The following is a 26499-nucleotide window of genomic DNA, read 5'->3' on the forward strand; positions in this document are numbered from 1 at the left end:
ATCAACGGTTTCACTAGTACATTCTTACTTTTCCATGCCAAGTTTATTACTGAAAGTATTACATAAAATAACTCCCAATACTGATTTTTAAGGAACTAATCTGAGGCACACATAAACAAGCATTGAAGCTGGGCTTAGAATTCCTGTGTTTCTGTACAAATAAATGCCCTAACAATAGGCTAGAAAGTCACACTCTCTTCTAGATCCAGTGCAATTGTAACTCCTTTTTGTAAAGCAGAAAAGCTGCGATGGGAAGTGATGGGAATGACATCTCCCTCTAGGGCTGAGAGATCAGTGGGATCTCCCCTAGAAGGGTGGGTTTGTAGCTCTCGGGCAGTAAGGCTCGAATATAACTTGGGCACCACCCCTCTGGCCTTGTAAAAAGGGGATGACTGACTACCTCTGCCTTTTAAGGTCCTGCTGTGTTTTGAGCATGACTCTCCAAGGATATAGGGAAAGAAGTATCAAACACACACGAAGCAGCATGTTTGGCACCTGTAGAAATTCAGTGCAAACAGCTGAGGAAACTTCAGGACTGAGCAACAGCTGCAGTGAGGGGTTACAGGTTCACAGTGTTGGACTGCCATGCTCAAAGGCTACATAGCTCCCCTTAGGACCTGCCCCAAATGACAAAACCTCCTCCCTCTGGCCTTAACACAGCTGCTTCAGAGGAGGTGCAGCCCCAGCGGCTGGGACAATAAGCCTCTGTGATTCTGGAACTCATGCAGCCTATTGAGAGAGCAGAGTTTTACTCCTAAATTGAGCAATGCTGTTGCTCAGCCTACTAAGACACACTTGCAATACTTCATGGCTTCCTTTGAGTTTCTAACTGTCTCCTGGGCCTTAACAGCACAGCAAACAGTGACTCATTAATCTGGCAAAGTACAACCATTGTGGACTCCCTATTCAATTAGTTTTTCTTGCCTTTTCCCTAACACTCCACTGAATTTTCCCTTATTTCATCCCAAAGCCCACACACGGACACAGCACGCCAGTTGATTGCATTTACTGAAACTTTTAGAAAGCACTCTTTCAACAGGTTTAGTATGTTGTAAATTGTCCTTATCATGTCATGCAGTGTATGTGTTTTGTGATGGGGAATGGAGTCCTTAGCAAAGCCAGTTAACCCAGAGAGCCAAATCATTTCACATAAAATGCTGTAGCTCCCCCCTCATTTAAAACAGTTTACAGCACAAGGGAGTTCAGCCCTGTTGGTTGATAGCTATGCAAACCACCCACTCTGTGTGTAATCAGGCTCATGAAATGGATGTGCTTATAAACGATAGTGAGAAACCTCTTTGATGACTAGGAATATGGAAAGGAATTTTCTTTGAACTCCATTAGATCCTACCAGTACTTTGGTCAACACCAGTTACCCTGCTGTGCATTTGAACTTTGTTACTGCCCTACTCAACTTTCACTTAATCTTCCTGCAGTGCTGAAGAAGGCAGGACATCTGGAACTGAAAACAATTATTCTTATCTCCTACTGCTTTCATAATTACATGAAGTTCACATCTGAAGAGCTGCATTCCTTATGTGGACATGCACTTTTAATTAACAGAGGGATGTGCCACACCACTAGAAGCCAAATGTACAAGTCAGTTACAGAACCTCTGAATCCTTAGCCAACTTGGAGGGTTTCTGGCTGAGCTAGGAGGAAGCCTGGTAACAAACACAAGACAATGTAATTTCACCATAACAGTGCTTTTTGTTAAAGACTACTGCAGTAGGATCCAGCAGATTCAGCTGAGATTTAAGTCAGGGTAGGAATGATCTCTTCCCATGGTTCTGCAGAGGGCTTTTCTTGTTTTTCACCTGCACTGAGTACCCCAAAGAATTTCCAGGGCACAAAGACATGAAGAGAAATGCAGACAAAAAGCTGAAAAAGTGACTTGTCCAAGCTCACCTAGCGGATGATGTCAAGAGATGTTTTGTATCTTGCTTCCCTGCTCTGCCAGTATATATGGCATAAAGAGCACACACTGTTCCATCTTCAAATGGTCAGTCTACTGAATATGGAGCATTTCAGCCAGTTGTAATCGACTCTCCAGCAGTAGAAAGAAAATTATGAGCTTTCAGCTAACCTACACAGGCCATCGGTTGAATTACTTCCTTTACAACAAGCTTCTCTGTAGGCTCTAGACAGCTTGGGAAAATTGGTGAGACGGGAAAGAAAGTGTTATGGGGAAATCATCACTTGCCAATGGTGTTCAATGGCTGTTGATGCACAGATATACAGGTTTATGGTCAGAAGAAGCCTTCAGATTATTTTAGTTGACATCCTGCATAATACAAAGCATTCAATTTTACATTCAGTCTAAGATCTGTCCTATGTAACCAGAATTCTCTGCTCATCTGAAGTATATTTTCAAAACACCATCCAATCAAGAGATGGAGAATTTGTCTTGCCAATTCATCCAAATGTTGCCATCTTCACTGTTAAAAAACGATGGTTCATTTCTAATTTTACTAATTTCTTTATGATAAGTTTAAATCTTTTGCTTTTACACCATCTGACGGGTCTTTGTCCTATTCCACTACAATCCTGGGGACTAAATTTATACACAAGATCTATCTAAAATACTGCATATAGCTAAAATACCCAGATTTTCTCCTACATAATAGATGACTTCTGTGAAATTAACAGTGGAAAGTGTCTGACTTAAAGGGTAGTTAAGAAACAAAAGAAAGAATTATTGCAGTAAGACCAGTTCTCACTATTTCCACAAAAATGAGCTTTTCGTATATATCATCTGCTTTAGCATCACATGCTGAAGGAAATGTTTAGAAATATTTCTACATCCATGTAAACAGGTTAGGAAAGTAGAGGGTGTGGTAGTGACAACCATTTGCCAAATCAAGTCAAGATCTAAATAGCCTTGCTTATCTTCTGAGTCATTTTAGGTCATGCAGATAATAGTGCAATCCCTTCTTTCCTACAGTTTTAAAATTACCCCTCTTTCCTCAAGGCCAGGTTAAATAGGTCACACCACAAAATCTTCAGTTTATTTGCACTGGGAGTGCATTACTTTTCAGAAAAGCCATGGCTAAAAGGTGTAAATCAAAAGTAAACACGGCCAAGTGAAAGAGATGGGTCCTGACACCAGGAGTCCAGCATATTAAAACTCTTTACCAAAGTTAAAAAATATTTAATATTAGAAAGCAGGAAGTCAGCAGAACTCCAGTTATTCTCTGACTCCTCTTCTATTTGGGTGGAGCTCTGTTGAAACTAGATACTCAATGCAGATATAGTCATAGTTTGGGGTTAAACTCGACCCTGTGAAGGAGGCTGTTACAAGCCAGTGTTTAAAGGCCACTTAAGACCTCTTCTGACAGCTCGAACAGTGCATGTCTTGTGCTAGTTCTTTGCAGAAGAGATGACTGTCACTCCTCCCTATATACTTAGACAGGATTATAAAATATATAAAATCCATAAAATATATACAATATGTAAAACATATATAAAATATATAAAGATCTCAGTGTGGCAGACAGGCTAGATGTTCTGCATATCCTGGAAGTGTTGAAAAAACAGATTTCCCTTTTTGACTTACACAGAAGAGGAGAATATAGACTGCCTTACACATGCGTGTCTGTGGTGGGAGATGCTATTGTTACTTTTCAGCTTTCTGGATGAACAGTTTGCTTCTTGCAAGCTGCAAAAGTCATGAAACAATTTGTAAGAAAGGCTTTTACATAATGCAGTCAATAAAACAACAGTAGCAGAAGATTATAATTGGTTTGGCTGTGTATAATAGAAATATGAATGTGCATACTGTATAAATGGTATGCCAGGACTATTCAGCACTTTTGCAAAGTTTTTGGAATGCACTGAATAAAACGGAATGACAATAGTATATAAATGTCTGCACAGCAGTTGAATCCATCAAAATCCCACATCTTTAGTTCATCTTCAAGAATTTCTCAAAGTGCACCAGTGCCACACAGAGACAGATGCAGGAAAACACAATATAGCTGGTAGCACTCTCTCACATATGGATACCCATATCCAAAACAAACACTGAAAATCATCTGGGGTCTGAAAACATCGACATAGTATTCACTGCTGTTTTCATTGCTGGCCACATATGATTTCCTGATGGAGGAGTTGTCCAATTTACTGGTTTGATTCCACACCATAGAATTCAGTGGATTACTCAGCGTTGATTTCAGTAGTGGAAAGGTTAGGTGCTAGGGTGGAATTAATACAGATTATTTCCATTCTAAAAAACAGGTGGCCAATTTAGGTGCCTTAATCCCATTGATAGCCCAGATCAGCAAGTTTCCCTGAGGTATCATTTCCCACTGAAAGCAGCAGCAGCTAAATACCTAAGAAATACTAAGTATGTGGGTCAAGTTGTGGGCTCTTTTGAAACTCCCCCTCATTGCCCTAGAATAGTAACCCTCTATTTTCATTCAGTTAGTATTTAGGTCCCTGATCCATGTGTGGGACTGGATCGTGCTGTATCTAGGCTGCCTTTGGTAGCTGTGCTCAAGCTTGGGTTCATATTCCCAAAACCAGCTGCCCTGAAGCAGTTGCTATCCCACTGTCTGTTGGGGCAGAGCTCTAGGAAGTTAGTCCCCGCTGTGTCTGAACTCACCCTAGGCTGCAGCCACACTATCTAGTAGTGCAGATATCAAAGGGTTTGGGTTCAAAGTTTAGCTTCTATCCGTAAGCTAAGGGAAATACATGGACATACAAGTGATAAATAGTAAGTTACATAAACATACATGAAAATGGAAAATAAAGTCTCCTTTCAGAACTGTTTGTGCTTTCCTAGTAATCACCACTCCTTATTTACCAAGAAAAAAGGTCACATAGTAATGCCTTTTTTGAAAGTTTTGGTCCCTAGAGTAGCCTTGTGAGATAAATCTCTTTTTCCATGAGAGGGCTGAGGGGAGGAGGGAGTGGCCAGCCAGCTGTAGCCAACTTACAACTCTGATGCCATGCAGACAACCATGTAATGCGAAACATTTACCATAAAACAATAGGCGATGCTGAGCTGTGATCACTTCAGTTCTTTTGCACAAACAAGGCTCCTTAAGAAATCATGTAATCTCACAGGCTCACTTACAGGCATGGGTCCCTGCTGGATGTTAAACATCAACCTTTGACTCACAACTCCTCCTTTTTCATACTGGGTCAAAGTCATCTCTGTACAAACAAGAGCCACAAGCTCTTTCAGTCCACGTGAGTCCTATTTCAGAGCATGAATGGGATTTAAAAGTCAGATAGAAATCTGATAAAATTGCTGCAAAACTACCATTTAAAGAAATATTTCTGCAAGATAAACTAAATCAGTCTCACCTACAGACCATTTTCTCATATTCCATTTTAAAGACCAGATCCTCAGCTGGGTGAGCAGCATAGCTCCACTGAAATCAACTTAGCTCAGCCAAGAATCTACTCATAGGGGTTCAGCCGTAAGAAATGTATTGTCATCATGTTTTGAAGAGCCAGCCAGGCTGACTGAAAGCACGCCATTGTAATTCACAAGGAACACAAATAAGCCAAAATATTTTATACCTATTGTATAAATATTAGTAATAGAAGGTCATAATACGTGTAAACATACTACAAAAATAAAACGAAAGAACTGGAATATTTGCTCAGCAGTTTCACTGGGGAGGTGAGAGCAGGTAATGTATGAGCAAAGACTTTCCACCATTACTGACATTATTTTATAAAGATGCTACAGGTCAAATTCTGGCATCAAATTTATATGCTGGGGGGAGGATCGTGATATAACATCTCGCCTTCTGCCACAACTCTCTCTCCAGAAGTTTTATGGGCTGTGCAAGCATGACACTCAGCCTATATGTCCAAACGAGTCAGCCAGAAATCCTCATGCTCTGCTTGCAAACTAATTGACTGGAACTGGAAGGGACAGCTGACATAAGTGAACTCTTTGTCAAAGAAGTCAGCCATTTGGCAGGGAAGCCAGAAAAAGCTAAATTTTGCCAGCCTTGCACAGAGATTACCACCAAGTACATTGGGCTAGTGTTGTCAGGCAGGCTCTTTGTCAGTCAGTAGGTTTGATGATGTCCCATAGCTCAGAGCTGCTTGCATTTTATGCTGAAGACACAGCAGGAATTAGAAGAATAAAGCTGTAATGAAAACAGATTTACAACTCCAGGGAGAAAGCCTGCCCTAGCCACTTATATTTTGATGACCTGAATGCTTTGGCTGTCTGTGCCAGCCTCACACATCAGCGTATTGTTATAGGTGGTGTCATTCAGCAGGAGCCTAAGTGAGGTGTGTCCCCCTCAGTGGATTCCTCCTGCCCAGGAGCTCAGCCCCGTGACGAAGTTTTCTGTCCCCTTCCACCCTGTCCAGCCCAGGCCACACGGGCCAGAGCCCACTGCCCGCTCCTCTTCGCTGCCCCCTCCGCCAGGCCGGCCGGGCCTCGGTGGGTGAGTGCATGTGCCAAACGCACCCGCCAACCGGCTGTACGGCGTTCGTGGGTTACGTGGTCTCGTACGAACAGCCCATAAGTGAAACTGCGTTTTAAAATGTGAAAATAGATCTATAAAAACACACGTGGCCCATTGAGACTATCGAATCTCTGTCCTTGGGGAAGACCCAAAAGGCAAGTCCCTGACCAACGCACCCGGGGAACCCGGCCCCGCTCTGGCACTAGGCAGAGGACACGTACGTTTAAAGGCCGCCTCCCCCACGTACCACTGAGACCCCTGTCACGACACTGGGGAAAGCACGGCGAGAGAACGTGCTGGGCAAAGAGAGGCGCACAAACGCGGCCGCCCGGCTCGCCCCTGCCCCGCGGCCCTGTCATGGCGGCGCGGCGACCCCGGGACGCGGCGGGGGCCGGGCGGCCGGCGGGGAGGGGCGGCGGCCATTGGCTGGGCCCGGCGCGGCCGCCAGCGCCGCGCGCCCGGCCGCCGCCTCCTGCCGGCGCGGAGAATGGAGGCGCCGCCGCCGCGGGGCTTCTCCGAGGAGCAGTTTCGGGCCGCCTGCCGGGAGCTGGACCAGCCGGCGCCGGCTGCGGGGGGGCCCTGGCAGCTCCTGGTGGAGAGCATGGGCGTGAGGATCTACCGGCTGTACGACGAGGTGGGCGGGCGGGGGGAGCTCCCCCGCGCCGGGGGGCGGCCGTGCCTCGGGCCCTCCCCGCCCGGGGCTGAGCCCTGCCGGGGGGAGCGCCCCCGGCGCGGGGAGCCGGGGGAGCGCGGCTGAGGAGCGGGGCGGGCCGCGGCCGTCGCGCCCCGGGGCCGGCGGGGGCCCCTGGCAGCCGGGGGCAGGGGAGCGCCGGCACGTCCGTGTCCAGAGCCGCCGGTTCCGCGCACAGGTCAGGCTGCGGTCCGTTGCCTGCCCAGGCGCTACCGGCCTCGGCTCAGTTTCTCCAGGCTCCCAGAAAGCAGCTTTCAGGGTAATGCTATTAACTGCTGATGGAGAAAGCTGCCCTGCTGCAGTAAACACCGCTCTTAGGAACTGCTGGGGGAACCTGCAAACTGTGAGGCTCTTGAAGCTTGTTCACAGCTGGTGGATGGAGAAATTCCTGGTGGAAGGTGCTCTCGGTGACAGGAGCAATCGTGGGTCTAATGGGGTGTTTGCCGTGCGTGTCCCGTTTCCCTGTCGAGCCCTCTCTGAGGGATGTGTGTGGCAAAGGAGAGACCTGTCCTGAGCACTTCCTGTATTAGAGCATCCTCCCATCTGCAGACTCCTGCTTCCCTTCCTTCTCCCTCTCTCCAAAACTCCCTTAAAACTGATTTTCCACCTTTCTCCCTCTAAAATCAGGAGGTAGTTCAGAAAGGGTTGGAATGAAATTCCCCCCTTTTTGGGGGAATTTAATTTTGGGGTGTTTTTAAGAATTTCAAAAGTTTAGGCTTCCAGAACTGACTTGTGATTGATGTAAGTGAGGGTTTCCATTCTCATGCAGATTTATGATTTAATAATGACTTTTGAATCCATATAAATAGCCTATTTCTTTAGCTCTGTGATCATAGTTACCTCTGAACTCCTGATAAAGCTGGACTTCATGCTGTGTTTTGCATGAAAATTTTGTATTTGTATTCTGAAAAATCATTTCAGGCATGGTCATGTTAGAAAAAATAGCAAATAAAGCAAACGCGTAGGTCTGTGTGAAAGGCAGGACAGGGTAGGGAAAGTCGTTTTAAAGAAAAAAAAAAAACACTTCATACACCTCGGAATTATTTGGTGATAAATAGTCCCTATTTACAGCATGAACACAGTAGCTGGCAATGGCGAGACAAGCTTATCAAGGGAGCTCAGAGCAAAGGCGAGCCTGCAGTGCCTGCCAAGTATCTACGCAGGAATTAGGTATGCTGATGACATGGAGGATACTGGGAGTGTTGCTTCTGGAGTGGATGAAATAGAAACTTTACATCACAGACCTGTAAAGGCATCAGAGAGTGAACGAAGGCAAAGTAACTTTGGGAAGTTGGAGGCAGGATTTAGCCAAACAAATGGGTCCAGGTGTCTGCAAGACTTGTGTTGGGGCAGCCTGCGTTGGTGTGGCTTTGCTGCTATTGTAGAAATTGAAGCTGGCTAGATGGAAAGTAGCACAGCCTTCTCCTTCTCATGCTTTGATATAGAAGGACTATTGAGGTGGGGGTTTTTTGTTGTTTTTTTGCATCTTGTCCAATGACCCTAATTTAGGGTAGATGGACAGACCAGGCAGGATGCAAGGGACCTTTTCAAGTCCAGTCTTCTGATTCTGCTGGGAAATAAGTCTCGTTTGTTTTGTCTTTCAGTTGCTTCAGATTGCCACATGAAAAGAAGAACCAAGTCTAGGAGAAGAGTCTTTGCTTGAAGTTGTTACTGGAAAAATTGGCTTTTAACACTTATAGTGGATTTGCAGTTCAATAGCAGTGGTAGTCCAGGAAGCTGAAGGCAGCAATTATATTTCCTGTTGCCTTCTCTTTCCACCTTCTCTGCAGGCTACGCAAATAGATCTCCCGGGCTTTCCTGCTCTGTGCTGTATTCCAGCCCACTGATTGACTCTCCTGCTGTTAGGCCTCTGAAAACCTGAAACATTTCACTCTTGTTTTAACTTTCTTATTGTAAATCACTGTTTTTATTGAATGTCTTTATCTATCTTACCTCCTGCAAGATGTACTGTTCACTTTTCAGATCATCGTTTGCTATTTCATACTGTTATCAAAATACTACCTTTTTTGGTAGAAGATATTTAATGATGTATGCTACAATTTGTCTAGCAGTGGAACGAATAGATTGGTAGAGAAGAACAGCATAATTCCTTGATCTGTCTTGAGCTACAGTATGAGAACTTGAAGGCTACAGACATAAGAATGACTGAACTGATACTGTGAACCAGTTGGGAGCTTACCATTGAATGTAAGGTAGAATCCCATCTGTTAAATCAGGAGATTAGGCAGTGCAGCACTTACATTCTGTTTAGTGGCTTCTGAATTTTTGACAGTAAATGACATCACTACAGCTCTGTTTTAACCTCTGATGGAGGTTCTATCTATAGCAAAAAATGCTTTAAATGCCTATATTGTATGCATATCTTTTGATAATCCTCAATTAAAAAGTATTACAGGCACTTCCAGCTGCCTATTGGGTAGAACATAAAAGCTTTAGAAACAAGCAATACAATGTAATAGTTAGTGGTCCTACAGCTTTTACTCTGGAAGTGTGAAACTGTAGTTTGTCCTCACTAAGGTACAAAGCACACAATTCTCTGAAAAGTCTTTGAGGCAAGCTCTGATAGCCTAAATGAGAAAATTACTGCATGGCTTTCTTCTATCAAATGGATTAAGAGGAGCTAAAGGATGCAAAGAAGCAGTGAGTGTGCTGATGAACAGCTAGCTTTGCATGTTGACTGCAGAATTAAAGTTTCAGGTGAGCTTGGTTTGTTACCTGTCAAGATGCAGTCGAAATCAAAGTCCAGGAAAAGAATACAAAGACTTCTATTCTTCAGTGGAGGAGCAGCCCCATGACATGGGGAAGTAAGACTTTTTTTCTGAATTACTAGAAAAGCGAGGAGAATTATGGTTTGCTGTTCTCCTGCCTTATGTGACATTCAATGTAAATATATATACATTCAAGATAATCCACATGGTGTTTCTGACTAGTGACCTGGAATGAAATAGTGTTTAAGCTAAAACAACTATTTTTGAAGTAGCAGTGTAGTGCTTTGGCATATGCTGTTGGGTCTCAGCTCAATTTCAGGTGTGATATTTTGAAAATTAGTTTTTCTTGTGAAAATAAAAATATTCATGCCTTTTACAAAAATGATGTGAGTGCATGGGGCTGTGCAGGTGCTGAACAGTCAGATTTGAAGCTAGCGATTGATGCTTCAGTGAAGCCACAGTGAAGATGAGTAGCTTAAGCTTCTTGGTCCCATTATTATCTTCTGGTACATCAAATCTTCATCTTCTAGGGTTGATTTGTGAAGGGCAGGAGAAGAAGAAAAATCGACCATTCGTTGTATAATCCTTCCCTCCCTTTCCTTGGGAATGCTTGAATTTGACTACTACACTGTATATTCAAAATACTCTTATTGTTTTAATTTAGTCCTGAACCGGTACTAACAATAGTACAAACATTGCTCTATAGGCACAGATGGAGTTTCCATATGTTGAGAATAACATTAAAAGCATTAACATGGGAGACATCCTGCACCCCACCCCTTCAGTGCAGACAGCTTTCAGAAAGAAAATAGCTGATAAATATTCAAGGCAGATATAATGGTGCATTGTATATAAGCATGAACATTGTAAAGCATTCTTGTATCACAGCCTGAAGTATAAGCATACCTAACTTGCTGGAAAGCTTATTCCAGATTGGGCAGTACTTGGTAACCTCCTGGAAATGGCCAAGATTCTTAAGCACATTATACAGGGTCTGGAGACCTTGCCACAAGAATGTAATGTTTCTGGTAAGCTTCAGTGTGGGCAGGATTGTGTCCACACTGACCACTGGAGAATGAAAAGGGGCGTGTGTGTGTGAAGAAACATGCTCCCTTTGGAACTGCTTATGAAGTAAAAGGGTACTGGTGTAAGGGAAGGAACAACCATTGTGCAGGGCAGGTCAGCCTGTCTGAATTTAAACTTTCATGTATAGATCAAAAAGTCGAGAGGTTAAAGACTGAATCTTGCATTGTTTTTTGAACACTTGCTTTCACAGCTCTTGAGCATATTTGTAGTATGTGCCCCACCTAACTTCCTTCAGCTGTTCTCCCTGCTGCAGAGTACTTCCCTTTCCTGTGTGACTTTTCCTCTCCCCATTCTGTTCCACAGCAATCGGGACTTTATGAGTATAAAATCTTCGGTGGTCTTGCTGACTGTCCCCCAAAGCTGTGTGTGGATGTCTATATGGACTTAGATTTCAGAAAACAATGGGATCAGTACGTTAAAGGTAAGCTCATCTAGGCAGTTTAAAAACAAGTTTTATGTCGTATTGACACTTCCCACTAAAACATTCTTCAAAGGTATTTTAAAGTTGCTGCATCCAAAGACTTTGGGCCAGACTTAAGCATCTTTTGGGATAAGGTTGCAGTCTACAAATACACAAGTAAACACTGACATGGAACAGCTAGTATCTCATCACCATATAGTTTTCTTCTGGAGTGAATTCTTTCCATGTTGGTTAAAGCATATAATTGGAATCAATTGTTATGCTGGAACACCTTGCAGCTTCTAGTTGTTGTAATTCCTAGGTTAACTTTTAGTAGATGTTCTGGGGAGAAATGGAGATGGTACCTTTTGTGCATCTTTGCATATTGCAGCGGAGCAGTGCAATCATAGAATCATAGAATACCAGCTTGGAAGGGACCTCAAGGATCACCTGGTCCAACCTTTCTTGGCAAAAGTACAGTCTAGACAAGATGGCCCAGCACCCTGTCCAGACGAATCTTAAAAGTGTCCAATGTTGGGGAATCCAGCACTTCCCTGGGGAGATTATTCCAATTGCTGATTGTTCTCATTTGAAAAATTTTCCTCTGGCTTGCACCAGTTTGATGCATGATGGAATGTCTTTTCCTGAAAGCACTGGTTGTTCTTGGCACCTTTTACAATCAGAAATGGGTGTTATTGAGAGAATAGTTGGGCTTTTACAGAGAAAGGAATAACTAATTTAGTTGTGTTTATTTAATGTTGTCTTTGAAAAAGGGATTTGAACCTGGATATCTGTATGATGTTAAACCATCTTAAGTCAGCAGTGACAAGGCAAGGATTCAGCTGATGTAGGCATCCAGTAATCCATTTATTTTAAAAATGGGGAGCCTTTCCCTTTTAAGCCTGTGCTTAAAATCAGTTCAGGCCAATAAAACTGAAACATGTCAAGTGTTTTGTGGAACCAAAGAATTGTTAAATGTTGTGCTTGTTAAGTCTAGGACAGCTCTATGGTAAACCATTACTGGTAATGCCTTTGGCTGTATTGATACAGAGAACCACATATTTGACTCCTGTCAGTACTTGGTCAAGCTTAAGAAGCTGTGTCTTCATTAGTAAGTGTTATTTGTCAAAATGGGCAATAGCTTTTTTGTAGCAAAGGCCACTTTGCCATTAATGAAACAAAAAGAGGAGTGGGACTCAACGTTACCATATTGGATGTAAAAATACTATGTTATCTTGAGTTCTCAGTAATCTTTGATTTAAGTGCATTTAGGAGAACTGAATCCTTCTTAAATAAACACTTTTTTTTGTAATGCCTTCTTAGAGAAAAGAAAGGAAGCAGTTGGGGGAAGCTACACCCTTAAACTAAAAACTAGATAATGTTGCAGAGCTGGCGTTTATATCCTTGCTGACTGTGATATGTTCATCTGTGAATTTATACTTGTGTTGGTCCTTCAAGTCCAGCATTTCACAGAAGTTAACTCTTGAAAGGCATAAACATAATGTTAACACTTTCCTTTTAGCTTAAAAATTGACACAAGCCCACCCATTCTTTAGAACTGTACATATGATGAAAAAGGGCTAGCCAACATTTTCAATGTAAACAATATAAGCTTGGTTTTTCTCCTTTCACATTTAGGGAGAAAAAACAGAAAACTTCCATTCAGAGCCTTCTTACTCTTTGTTTCACTGTTTGTATTCCTGGTTGCTCTTACAGCTATGCAATAATGGCAGTCCAAAGAAGCGTTCTCTGCTGAACTGCTGGCTGGCATTGAAATAAAAACATGACCAGAGTAGAAGTAGCTGCCGTTTTAGTTGAAAAGGTAACTGCTCCTGCACTAAGTATAGGAGGAGCTAATCTCGATTCTCTAGTTCTGTTCAGCAAAACTCTTTTTGAAGGCCTGACTGGGCAGGATTCCTGTGAGTACTTCAGAGGGTCATGTTTTGATCTGTTCTTGCCAAGGGTTTGCCTGAGGCCTCAGAAATTTTGGTATCGGTCTGCTACTGTTGTTGCATTGCTGTTAGTACCCTGGCTATTTCCAAAGCAGGCTCCTGGATATCCACAAGATGTGGACATCCTGAGGCCTGGTCTGTGCTGCAGCTGCCAGTTCAGCAGGGAAGCTGTGACTAAACTGCAGTGACTGAAGCACCATATGCTTCTGTGGCATGATACAAAATGGTTGGGCCTGAGCAATATTGAAACTTGCTACTCCTGATTGCAACATCGTCCTGATTGAGATCATACTTCCCAACTATTTAACGGTAATAATTGACTGCTAAAGCAGCAAATGCAGCTGTGCCTATTATGAATAAAACAGACTTGTGATCTATTGTAGTAATGCTAAGTGAAATCTGGTTATTGATTAAAATGCACTGTATTCTACTGTAGTCAGAAGCTGTCCACTAGTATTGACAGACTAAAGTGAATACAGGTAAGACATCACTTACCTGTTGTGTGTTTTTTCTGTGTTTGCAAAGATACAAAGGTAGATGAGTTAGTAGCTAACTATTGCATCAAGGTCTTTAAAATAGTGTCTTAATCCCTTTGAAAAAGGAAGGCTCTACAGTTGGAAGTGAAAGTAAAGCTAATAAACCAATGCTCCAGTGACCTCTGGTGGATAGCATAATGCTGTATCTTACTATATCACTGGGAGTATTGTGCATCGGATACTGCTCCAACGTGGAAAAGAGGAGAAGCTGCTTTCGTGGGCGACAGCTGACTTGCAGGGCATACTAACAGAAGCCTAGGTTGGAACATGTTATATAGGGAACGACTCTCCCATCTGTGGCACTCTTCTTGCCTTAGCAATGAGATTATCAGTCTGTTCTAGCCTTATTTTCAAAACCACTGAGTGATGTGGCAGACTGTGTGCATTAGCTCTGAAGGATATATAGCACCTCAGGCAGAAGTCTGCTCTACAGGAGGAAAAGACCGCTCTGACTGTTAATGTGAACCACCTTCCTGGATCACACCCTTTTTAACTGCACCCATGTAATGACCAGTCACTGAGCAGACAGTAATTTACCCTGGCTCAGCCCCATGGCTTGTCAGGCCCATTACCCTGATAATGGCAGTTACTGCCTCAAGGGAAGAAGCTGTACAGTAGACAGTTTTTCAAACTCAGTTATGTAGTTTGACCTAATTTTTCTCCTTTATGCCACGCTACTATCTGACTGAGTCACTGCCATGTTTTGGGGACTATTCTTTGACTTTTTTTTCCTATTCAGCTGCCTTCTGGAGGCACTGAAGGTGGTGTAATGAAGGCTTATAAACTGCTCAAGCTTCTTGTTCACTGTTGCCTTTATATACTGCTGTGAAATTCCTAATAGCTTTTCCAAACTTTATTAATCTCTCACATAAGACCTCTTCAGGCATTAGAAAGCAGTACTCGTCCTAGTTCCATGTTAACTCAGAATCATTTACAAGGATAATGACATGCTTGGGAAAAAGCATACTGTACTTGTGGCTCAGAATTATGCAGAATATGCATAGGCGAGGAAATAGCTTTGAGATGGAAAGGCTCTGAATGAGCTAACTGTCTGAAAAGGAATTTGATTCTGCCTCCCCCCAAAATTGTTCAGGGGTTTGTTTGTTTTTTTTGTGGTGGTGTGTTTTTTTTCATCAACAAATTCAATAGCAGCCAGAAAAACAGGCCACCTACTTTTGTGTGTTTGGTTCCTGAACAACCCTGCTACAGGACTTTTTTAATGTTTTCTACTGCTACAGCTTTGCATACATATAAATTTTGACAGAAGGGTTGCGTGTAAAATGTGTTCATGTCAGAACTCTGAGCAGTTCTTGGTGATATGTATGGTTCTGCTGCAGTAGAAATTAAAAATATCTAACAATCTTCCTTTTTCAACTGTAGAACTGTATGAGAAAAAATATGATGGTGAAAAAGTAATCTACTGGGAAGTGAAGTACCCTTTTCCTCTCTCAAACAGAGATGTATCCTTTCAAGCTTTTTGTTCCTCTTGCAGTTTTTGTCACCTGGTCATCCAGGGATCCCAACAATATACTGATTCTACTGCTGTGCTGCACTTGATCTAAGACCTTGCAGTCCTCATGTTACATGAATATGTATAGCATGAAGAAAAGTGCGGGTGCCTCTTCCCACACACAACTAAAGCTCACATAGCTGAATTATTACTCTGCAGGATTGAATCCTTTAGAAGCATAAGAAATAACTTGAAGGGATTTGTAATGGAATTCACTTGTCAATTCATCATATGTCAAACTGACACTGTTTTGACATGCCTCCTCAACTTGGAATACAGTATGTCTATATTCGTGAATGTCAAGAGATGGATGTTGATGGGCGGAAGATCTGGGTTGTGTTAGCTCAAAGTGTGTCTGTTCCTCAGTGCCCTGAAAAGCCGGGTATTATCAGAGTTAAAAGCTATAAACAAAGTCTGGCAATTGAAAGTGATGGCAAGACTGGATCTAAAGGTAAGAGGTCAAGAAAGTGTGATCATAGGTCATGTAGCCAAAGAATGTACATATTAGCAAAATGCACAAAGAGGTAGACTGGAAATTTTAAGCTGAAAATAGTTACTATACAGTGGATGTACTGAGCACTAGTAATACTTTAAAATGAATGAAACTTTTGGAAACATCCAGTGCAGTGTGCTACTGTTCAGAATATTTTGTTTAACAGTTGCGGTGGGTAGTTTGACAGTGGGCTGGCCACTTCATCCTGCCCCCCCATCCCAGCCTGCACTTCTTTTCCTGCCAGCCAGTTCAGTGGGGTAGAGTCTGATGCTAGCTGCTATCTGTTTAACTCAGCAATGATATAAGTGTCATTTTGACAGATTTATAGATTAAAGGGTTTGCCTAGAGAGTGACTCCTGACTGAGATTCATCCTTTGAAGACAACCTTATTTTATAAGACAGGCTGCCTAAAATGGTTTGCAATAGTCTAAATTAATATTATGGCGCGCTCAGCTTCCCAGAGGTTAACTGGGAATGGCTGTACTTACTTCATATTCCACTTCAGTACAAATTTACTTTTTTGTGGAGAATTTAGAGCAGAACTGTTGTGCTTGCTGATCATGCACATCAACAGCTTCTGTCATATGGTGTTAGAGCTAATTCTCAGACTGTGGCTGGATAACTTTCTCGTAACTTCTCTCTCATCTCTAGTCTATATGTACTATTTTGATAATCCCGGTGGCATGATTCCATCATGGCTGGTCAATTGGGCTGCCAAGGTAAGTAAAGGTTGACAGCATAATTGTCTTTGGCTAATCTGTTTCAAACAATGTATTCGCTGCATCCATACCTGTCTTCTGCATGTTGGGTAGAATTATTTTTTTCCGAAACGTATGTATTGACCTTTCTAGCTCTTATGCAGTCCTATTTTTAGAGTCTTGCTATTGTCTAATCTCATGGTGGTTGTCTTAGGGTGGTTTTTTTATGGTGGATTTTTTTGTTTGTTTTTTATCCTATCAAATTCCTTTGGGTAGTCAACCAGGCAGGTAAATCTGCAACAAAACCAACATGTCCATGTTCCAGAGCATACGTGAATAGCCTTAACACAAACAAACTTCAGTAATGCAGTCTGTTCGTGAAGGGTTAAAGGAATGGTCTGCTGCTTTGTACCAGATGTCAGAATTGTCCTGTATTTGTTTAAAGGCTTTGATCTATATAGTAGGAATTCTCATCTTGCTTATAGTTTTTCTTGATTACATTATGCAAGAATGACTTTTCCACTTTTCTCTTTACAGAGTGGTGTGCCTACTTTCTTGAAGGATATGCAAAAAGCTTGCCGTAACTATTCTAAGAGCACATAGGCCAAAGTTGATCTGAATTGTTTAATTCCTAGAGCTCTGCACTTACAAGAGTGGCTATTATATATTACACTGGATAAAACCTACCTCTAATACTGGAAACAATTTTATTTTAGTTGGTTTATGCCTTCTATTTTATTAGATCTTTGTTTCCATCTCCAGCTGAAGAGCTAGCCACTGACAAGGTAACACCAACATCAGCTGCATCCTTTTGAAAGTACTTCAGTTTAGCCTTGTGCCCCATGCTTTGCTTATGCTGATTGTCATGTGTCAGCTAGGGGAGTTCTTTTGATTGAAATATTACATCCTTGGACAAGAGATAATGATCTTGCTAGGAAAAATGTCTGAACTTGGACTGAAAATTCTCTGCATGCGTTACGCCTGGATCTGCCTTTGTGGCCTTGCAGGGTGGCTTCCTACTGAAATTGAATAATGGATCTTGCATTGCTTAGGAGGAAACACTTTTGCTACCCAAGTTTGTCATTCTTAAACTGTCTGCCTGCTATAAACCTAAAAAATGCTGAGGGCATATAGGTAAATTACTGGAAGTCTGCAGTAGGAACTGGAACTCTGTGTTACTAAGCTTCCTTGTGATGGCTTTAAGTCCAGATATAAAAGGACTTGTGCCTAAAGCCTTGCATTCACATCTCAATACCCCTGTATTAAAAGTAAAACCCATTAGCTGTGTCCAGCTAGAAAAAAAGGAGTTGGCTTCCATGTCTGTTTTAAGGGGAAGAAGTTGTATCTTCAGAGTCAGCATCCTTATCTATAAAGCAGCTTGGATACCAACTTTAAATTGGAAGTGATTTTAAACTGGATGCCTGCAACTGAATGTGAATGAGCTTGATGTGAAACTTGAGGTTGCTTGCATTTTTAAATTTCATGCTGATGTGAAGAATGGCATTGTAATTTTGGGTGGTAATCCACTAAAAGCACAACTGAGCAGGAAATTAAATTTCCAGCACCTTTGCAGGGGGCGGGGTGGATGGAGTGCATAAAGGTGAGAGGGCTTCAATCTCAAGGATTTAAAATACTCTGCATCATTACTAAATCTAATCCTGTTACTGAACAAATCTTGTAATGGGGTAGCTTTATCTTCTTAAAAAAGAAATGGTTGAAGTGATTGCCTTTGTACTTTGTGTAAATATTTGTTTCCAATAAATCATTATTCTCTCCATGCAGTGCTCTTGTTCCGTCTCTCACGTTTAAGAGTGGCCATGCTGGGCAGGTCACACATGACAGGCTGATATCATGGGCTGTTTTATTTTTAAAGGCTTTTGAAATAATAACTTGGATTCATGAGAACTAAGTAGGATTCTGTGTCTTCTGAAGAGCTTGCGGCCAGCAGTTTAGGCATTTCCTAAGTGTTTTTGACTTGAAGACCATTACTGGATTGAATATTACAGTGCTAGACAATTTTCAATCCATTTTAAATTTAGCTGTCACATTCTTTTTCCAGCAGATAAAGAACAGACATCAAGAGAGAGTAGTTGTGAAGCATAATTCTCTTCAACTTTCCGTAAGTTTTGTGCACATCTGCTTACTGGAACTGGAGCCACATTTTTGTTTATATGTACTGAAAATGAATTATCTCCATCATACCAAGAATATGACGGTGTTTTACCTGAGTATATAAATTCTCAAAATTCTTTTTTTGGCAGTGTTTAAAAAAATTCCCTTGAGAATTCAGAAAGCATTTTAGCAGTGTGCTAAGTATGTAGGAATTCAAATGTCATAAGCAATCACAAGAATACCAGAGTTGCTTTTGACCGACAGGATGTGGATACAAGTTATGTCCTGAAGCAAAGCAGCAAAGGTGGGACTAGGTAGGTTGTTCAAAAAGAAGACAGAAAAGCAAACCAAACTATTCTAGACTTGATATAACAGAATTTAAAAAGGGGACTAGCTGAGGATGAGTCTTTCTGGAACAATGATGCAAACTAATTGATTTCCAATTCCTTCTGAACAAAACTGACCTCAGTACCACAGTAGTACAAAACCTATCTGTAATTGTAAACCTACCTTAAAACGTAGAGTTTCAAGGTTTAGAAGAAACATATACCTAGTGGGCTGAGTATGTGCACAGAGATGAATCATGTACAAATGAGGTAATTTTTTATCATCCTTTTTCTCCAACAAATCTGTAATTTTGTTTAATGAAATGAAAGCAGGAGAGTGAAAGCATTTTATATTCATAAATTCATGATTGCATCTTTGTCATTACAGTTATTTATCATCAAGACATAGTATACATTTGTCTGAAGTGGGCTGAAACAGTAAGACTGAGTATTCAAGAGGCTGAATGACTCCATTGTCAATCTTGCTGAAAACTTGCTTCCCTCAGACTCCATGCTGAGAGTACAGAATACATGGCCTTTGCTCACATATCCTTATTAAAACCATTGCACAGGCAGCTTCTTGTGCTGTACACAAATTTCCAAATTAAACCACGTTTGATTAAACAGTAGCTACTGAAAACAGCTTTTTCTGTATTTGCAAGCAACTAACCAATGATGTGAGATTAATGCAATATCTGATCTGTTAAATTTAGGTCCACATGGGCTTTCATAGTGGCATAAATATGCAGTGACATCTTCAGCTTATTTAAGCATGTGTTACTACACCTATCTTGTGTTACTAGGGAAGAACAAGCAGTTCCAACTTTGTGTGATGTGAATTCTTGTCTAAATGGGCGATTACAACCAGAAAAGAAGTGTTGGTATTTTTCAGTCTTTGGATGTAAAGACATTCATAAAGCATTTTAGAGCTTTATTTATTACTGATTAAATATTGATCTTGTATAAAGTATACATGCATCACGTGAACTTTTCTGGAAAGCTTGAACAGAAATTTACCTGCTGTGAAAGTTGTAAGTCAAGTCATTATGCATTATGAGTTCTGGTGCACAGGGTTAAAAAAAATGGAACCCACCTTCCCATGCTCTTTGTTAATGTAGCACCTGAAAGTTAGCTTTCTGTTTCCACTAGCTTGCCTAAAAATGGAGCTCAAAGTTTGTTCTTTTAGTGTGATCTATTGTAAACATAGGGTTGTTTGAATAAAAAGAATTAAACATTTCTCTTAGATGATGATTGAGCCTCACATCTTCTATATCCCACCCCCATTAACAGATGGGTAGGTATCACACCACGGATTAATAGGGACTAATGACATTTTCCTAGTAGCCAAACAGAACTAGAAAAATGCTGTAGTTTCTGGCAATAAACAGGCGTCTGATCTGAAGCACAATAATCAGACTTTCCATAAATCATAATGAGCTTTGGATCTATTCTCATCTAGAACTTCTGTTTTAAAATTAACAGCTCTTACAATAAGATATTTTTGCATGTTGTTCTTCACATAAAGAAGTGGTTCTTTTTGGGGATGACTGGTCACCCATACCCTGTTTCCATAAGGAATGATGTTGTAACAAAGTGAATATACACCATTCTTCCATATGGTGTTCTAGTCATTAAAATCCATTCTTTCCATATGATCTCTCTGTAAAACTATTGTATTTGAGTTGGAAGGTAAAGTAAAGGAAAGATTCTGAGTAACCCAAAGTCAACATAGTGAATGATGTCAGATACGCAGTCACTGTAGTGCTGCCTCTCAGAAGATGATGTGTAAAGGGAAACACAAGTTGTCTTTGCTCAGGAAACATCTGGTTGATACTTCATTTCTCAAGCAGGTCATTGGCTGTTTTTATAATTTAGTGGAACAAAAATGTGGGAAGATATGGGAATACACTTCTGATATTAATGCACACTAGCAGACAATATATCTTCCCACCAACACTTTTGCTTTCCATTATGTTAGTTTTCTATGTATAAAGAACATTTTCAATGGGGATCTAACGGTATTTAAATTTCACTTAGCTGAGAGTAATCTCTCCCTGAGCATGGATTTGCCTTCCTCTAGACAGGAGGATAATTCATAACCAAATCTACTGTCTTCTGATCAGAGGAGACTACTAGACTTTCAGACAGAAAACTTTGTTTTTCACTCATCTCTTAAAGGTTAAAAGACACTGAAAACTTCGGTACAAAACCAGAAAGGAAGGCTTACGACAGGAGGTAAGTTGTTATAAATCTAGATGGACTATATGGAAGATAAATGCTTTTTGAGAAGGAATAACAAGAACAAATCTCTATAGCAAGATGAGTCTTGCTGAATTTTTTTCATACCAGTCTGGCTTATAACTGCAGACTTAGGAGGAATCCTGACCAATAAGGTAAATAAAGCTGGTGTTTAAGCATCCTACTAATTCTTCTCTGCAGCTGCCAATTTACATATTAATTAGGATTAAATATGGACACATATGCACATATAAAGAGAATGTAATCTTTCTTTGCTAGTTCAGTATTCTCTGTTCTTTGAGAACTTGACCATAGACGACTATTCTCATCTGGAATCTGAATTACGAAAGTATCCTGGAGTCCTGCTGTGAGACAGGAACATTTTAAATGGGAACAACTCTCCACTGGAAACCTTGATTTCCAAAGTAAGAACTGCATCCTGTGAGTAAGTGTTTCAGTGGAACATGCCATAATAAGCAATTATGTTGATGGGCCTTGAATATAGGTATTAATTTTAGCCTTGTGAAAAATTTCCTGCATCCCAGCTGTGCAATTAGTTAAACTGAAAGCTGTTCCTACAGTTTAAGCACGAGTACCTGTAACATTAAGATTTAAGTGAGTTTGCCTTTGTTTGTCCTCGCTAGATTTCATGCAGATTTTTAGATTTTTCTAAGGCCTATTTCAACACTGGAGGTAGGAGAGGTTCTATTATGGACTTCGTGACACTGGAAGAGTCAGTTTTTGCCCCAAGCTTAACTCTCTTATTATTCTTCATCTGTGGAAGAAACTCCTGAGAATGAATCATTTTAATAGACTGTGTTATTCCTAGAATGGCAATTTTTGGATTGTAGCAGTTCTTCTTCTATGATATGTAAGGCCAAGGGTTCCCTTATGCTGTACATACTTTCAATAGATGCCTGCTGTTAAGTTACAAGGCTCACTGCATTTCTGCCTAAGCATATCTTAAAAGGTTTCAAGTCTTTCCCTGTTTCACCTAGAGTTGTGGGTTTTTTTGGCTTTTAATATTCCTAGTGCATATACATATCTTCCAAAGCATGACAGAAATTTTGTGTAATTGGCTGTAAATGGATGTTTCATATTCAGCTGCAACTTGGAGTTATGGTTTAAGAGTGGGTTTTAAACATTTTTATTAAGACCAGTCTGCTGCTGTTCATTTTAAAAGTTAATGCGTTTTCTCAGCATGGAAGTCACAGAATTGATTTGTACATTTGAGTGGAGAGCATGATCCCACAAGAAGCCAAAATTGCCTAGCCAACCCATTTACCCTGTGAAAGGCTTATATGATGCTGTTCACCTATTCAAACAACAACAAACAGTAGGAACATTTCTTCAGCAGGAAATTACTTTGACACTAAAAGGGTCTATTGTCTCAGAGTGTGAGGTAGGTATGTGAAAGAGTACATTGCCTTCCACTGATTTTTTTTTTTTCTTGTAACATGGGAATAAACTGACCCTTGATAACACTTAAGGCGTGGTTCTAGGAACCATAAAGTTGAGAGCATTATCACTGAATAATGAGCTTGATTAATTCACTACAATGACAGGCAGGCATGTCAGTAATTTAGAAAAAGGACTTTAAAATCCATTTGGAACACGTTAGAGCATAAGAATAAACAAGCCATCTGAGGACCCTCTGAGGTCTTTCAGCAAAGACAAGCCTAGAAATCAGATGCCAGAATCACCAAATGCTATTAATTACAGGCATCACATAATACGAATCATTCCCTTTCATAAAGTATGTTTCACAAGTATGTGTTTAACCCGTCTTCCCTTTCAGACTAGTAATTCTGTATGCTTAATATCTTTGCTAGTAAGTTTCTGAGAAAATATTACTTAAGTAGAGAACTAATATTTTGCTCTTCATCATTTTTTGTGACCAGTAGATATTGGAATATTTTATGACAATATAACGGAAGGTTTTTTTCACAGTGATGATAATCAGCAATGAAACAAGTTGCTCTGAAAGACTGTGAAATCTCCATTTTTGGAGGTACTTAAAGTTCAGCTGGAGAAGGCCCTTGGCAATTTATCTGACCTTGAAACTAGAGCCAACTTCAAATTTGGTGCTACACTGGGCTGCGGGTTGGACCAGATGATGAGATGATCCCTTGTGTCCCTTCCAAGCCGAATTATTATATGATTTTTAATAATAATAAATCCAGGAGATTACAGTGGGGATCCTTCTGAGAAGGCAGCATTGTTTTCTTTCCAAATGCTGTTATTTAACAGACCAACTTGAATGAGCTAAATTCCTATGATGTACAGCGAGATGCACAAGTATATGAAAATCCTATAATCAAGATCTGTATTAGAAACAGGTACATACACATTTTTGACAAGATGCTTGTTGTAGACTTGCATTATTGCTTTAGTTTATTATTTTAAATAAAATTATTGGTAGGAGTTTGGTGAGAAATCTGGGAAATTTAGACAATTAAATCAAAGCAGACTTTCTGAATCTGCTAGTGAAGCTTAATATCATAATAAATACACTATTGAGTGAAAACATGATGACTACTTTTAGAAAAATACAGCAATAGCAGACAAACTGAGGGTGTGCTGCATGCTCAGAAAAAAGTTACTGATGCCAGTTATTGTTCATTTCCTGTTGCATCCAGCAGCTGTAGATAGTATTTGAAAGGTTAAAGCTGGGAAAGGCTCAACCGGGCAAGGTTGAGATGTAATAAAAAGAGAAGATGAAATGCAGATTTAGAATATCTAAGCATTCCACAGTGATTGTCTAGTTTTACCTTAACTATCATGGCACGGTATTTTTAAAGACAACATGCTAAGCCAAATGACACTCACAAAATTTTAGCCTTATATATGGTGAGATTCTCTTTTTGTCAGATGGGAATATATACTCAATCATATTTAATTAAAATTAAATTAATATTAAAGGATATTTAGTGTCAGTAAGTAGAGTCTTCTTCACCAGACCTGGTGCTCATTACCAGCCTAATTCAGTATTTAGCAAGAGAAGATTAAGAAATCTTTGTGTTGATTCTATAGTGGACTTTGCTCTACCTGGTCCAACGATGGATATTTCCAATCAATGTTTACTGGTGAATACAATGTCCTTTACTGTCACATGCCTTTCCCTTTCCCTTCCCCCTTCAATACTGTGTCAACATCTGGGATGAGCCCAAATCCTAATGTGTGATCCGACCTTCTGACATCTTAGCCCAGTGAGCTACCAACTTAGCCATGCTTCCTGCGCTGGAGAGTAAAGCACAAACATCACTCTCAAGGATCTTCTTCTACCCACCTATTACTTTTATGCCTGTCAGGGCTTGTGCATTTTACTGTATTATAGAAATCTTGGATGCGTTTTCATTCCCAAAATATGTATGTGGATCTATGTATCTGGATTTATGTGAGAATAAGAATTATGGAATTAGTAACTGTTGAAGCTAAGAAAAATGAGGGGGAAAAATACAAGCTGCACTGAAAAGACAGTACTGAATATGAAATTATGTTGGTCAGCATTAAGCAGCATTCTGAAAACAGATTATGTTTTTCTTTAAAATGATGTGATGAAGTATATGCACTATATTTTATAATAAAACCTTTCATCAGTTTCCATTAAGAAAACAGGGCAATTTTTCAGGTACATTTGTCCCTTTTTTCATTAAGCAGAGACATATTTTGAAATTGCGACATTTTTGGCTTGCTGTGCCAACTAATCAAAGAACAAAAATGTTTGCTAGAGTACCGGTGAATACTGTCTTCTGACTTTTAAAACTGCAAACCTGTATTAGTTTAGCACTGTTGCACTAATGGAAACGCCAAGCTCTTAGAGCATTCTTCCCTAGATAAGATAGCTTCAACTTTTGTAATTTCCTGTTTTCTCCTAATATTTTGAAAGGTTAAAAAAAAAAAAAAAATCTGCATTGCTCCACCCTTGCCTTGCAGAGGCTCCAATTCAAACACTATTTTTTTGGGAAGTAAGAATAAGTTCATTGCCTACAGTAGCAAATGAGGAGGAAAACAAAAAAGGTTCCTTTTTAAACTCTTCAGAATGGCAGTATCAGTAATAAGCCTTGAGTAGTTTCCACAGCAGAGAAATCAAATGAATGAAACATCAGCAAGCTAGGATGGTGCAGTCTCTTTTTGGCAGTGAAGCAAGCATCCACAAAGCTCATCTGGTTCACTAGGGATATTAGAGGAAATTGCAAATACTGTAGAAGGCTATTCTGATGTCACATGCTTTTAGGTTGGTTAAAAGGACAAATACTGAGCCTTCCACTTTGGATTTCTCTCTGTCAGTTGCTGTTTATCAAGCAAGGTTGTGTTTTTGTCTAGACCACCTACATTGTCCTACAAACAACAGATTTTTTCAAGTACTAATGAAGTCTGTAATGTGGTAAAGTACATAAATAAGCAGTGGAATAAGTTCAAATTTTTCACTTGGTTTATAAAACATACTGAAAAGAGTATTTGTTGAATTAGTTTCAAATGCAAATGCAAAATATTTACGCTTTTACACCTTGTTTTCCTCCCACTTTTCAATTTTTTATTATTAAAAATAAAATGGAGTTAGAGAAAGATGCAAAGAGAGGGATAGCAGTGAGGAAAATAGATCTTCAGGTTTGGGGGGAAAACTGGGGCAATGCTCCAATTGTCATGGAAAAATAAGGAAAATAGTGGTTTTGCTTCTCTTTTGTGAAATCAATTTAACATTTTTCAACTAATAACAGCCTTTTCCACTACTGAAAAGCACCAGTGGAACAAAACAGAGACAGAATATTAAATCTGCAGAAACAAATAACTCCCTCCTTCCCTCAGAGCTGTATGGCACAAGCAGCAGTGGAAAGTCACCCTCCCACAGACAGTTAAAGAGTTTTCACATTGGCTTTGCTCCATAGCGTTACTTCCCTCTCAGCAGAGCCTTTAGAAGAATCCTGCCTCTTTTGCCCATTTACCTGGATCGATTCCGCCTGTATTGAAGAGTTGCTGTACAAGGCAGCACAGTCCAGGTACAAAAATGTTAATCTCTTCAAAATGCTTATGATAATGCCTAGTAAGAGATTAAACTCCCATCTTGAAGCCAGCAATCTCAAAGTAAGGCAACCCAGTCTGCCGTATTACTTCAAATATTATTTTGTTTTGTTTGTATTGGAAGGCCACAGTTTGGGAAACCAAAGGGCCCTCGCAGGATAGAAATAAATATATTCATTATTGTTCTAACTTTTGCTTCAGTAGAGTTTATCTAGAGAGCTAACTGCATCTGCATGGGAAATAAGGTTAATGGACTTAAGACAGCAGAT

General features: G+C 40.4%; 1 protein-coding gene across 1 annotated transcript; it reads left to right on the forward strand.

Annotated features, from left to right (window-relative positions):
• Positions 1-6924: 6924 nt before the first annotated feature.
• On the forward strand, positions 6925-18316 carry PCTP (phosphatidylcholine transfer protein). The gene is made up of 6 exons (XM_059828176.1): positions 6925-7071; positions 11247-11364; positions 15212-15291; positions 15621-15792; positions 16486-16553; positions 17070-18316. Exons 1-6 carry the CDS (start codon positions 6925-6927, stop codon positions 17133-17135), a joined length of 651 nt encoding a protein of 216 aa, XP_059684159.1. The 3' UTR covers positions 17136-18316.
• Positions 18317-26499: the final 8183 nt, after the last annotated feature.

The sequence above is a fragment of the Gavia stellata genome, chromosome 22 (assembly GCF_030936135.1).
Source record: "Gavia stellata isolate bGavSte3 chromosome 22, bGavSte3.hap2, whole genome shotgun sequence".
Lineage (NCBI taxonomy): Eukaryota > Metazoa > Chordata > Aves > Gaviiformes > Gaviidae > Gavia > Gavia stellata.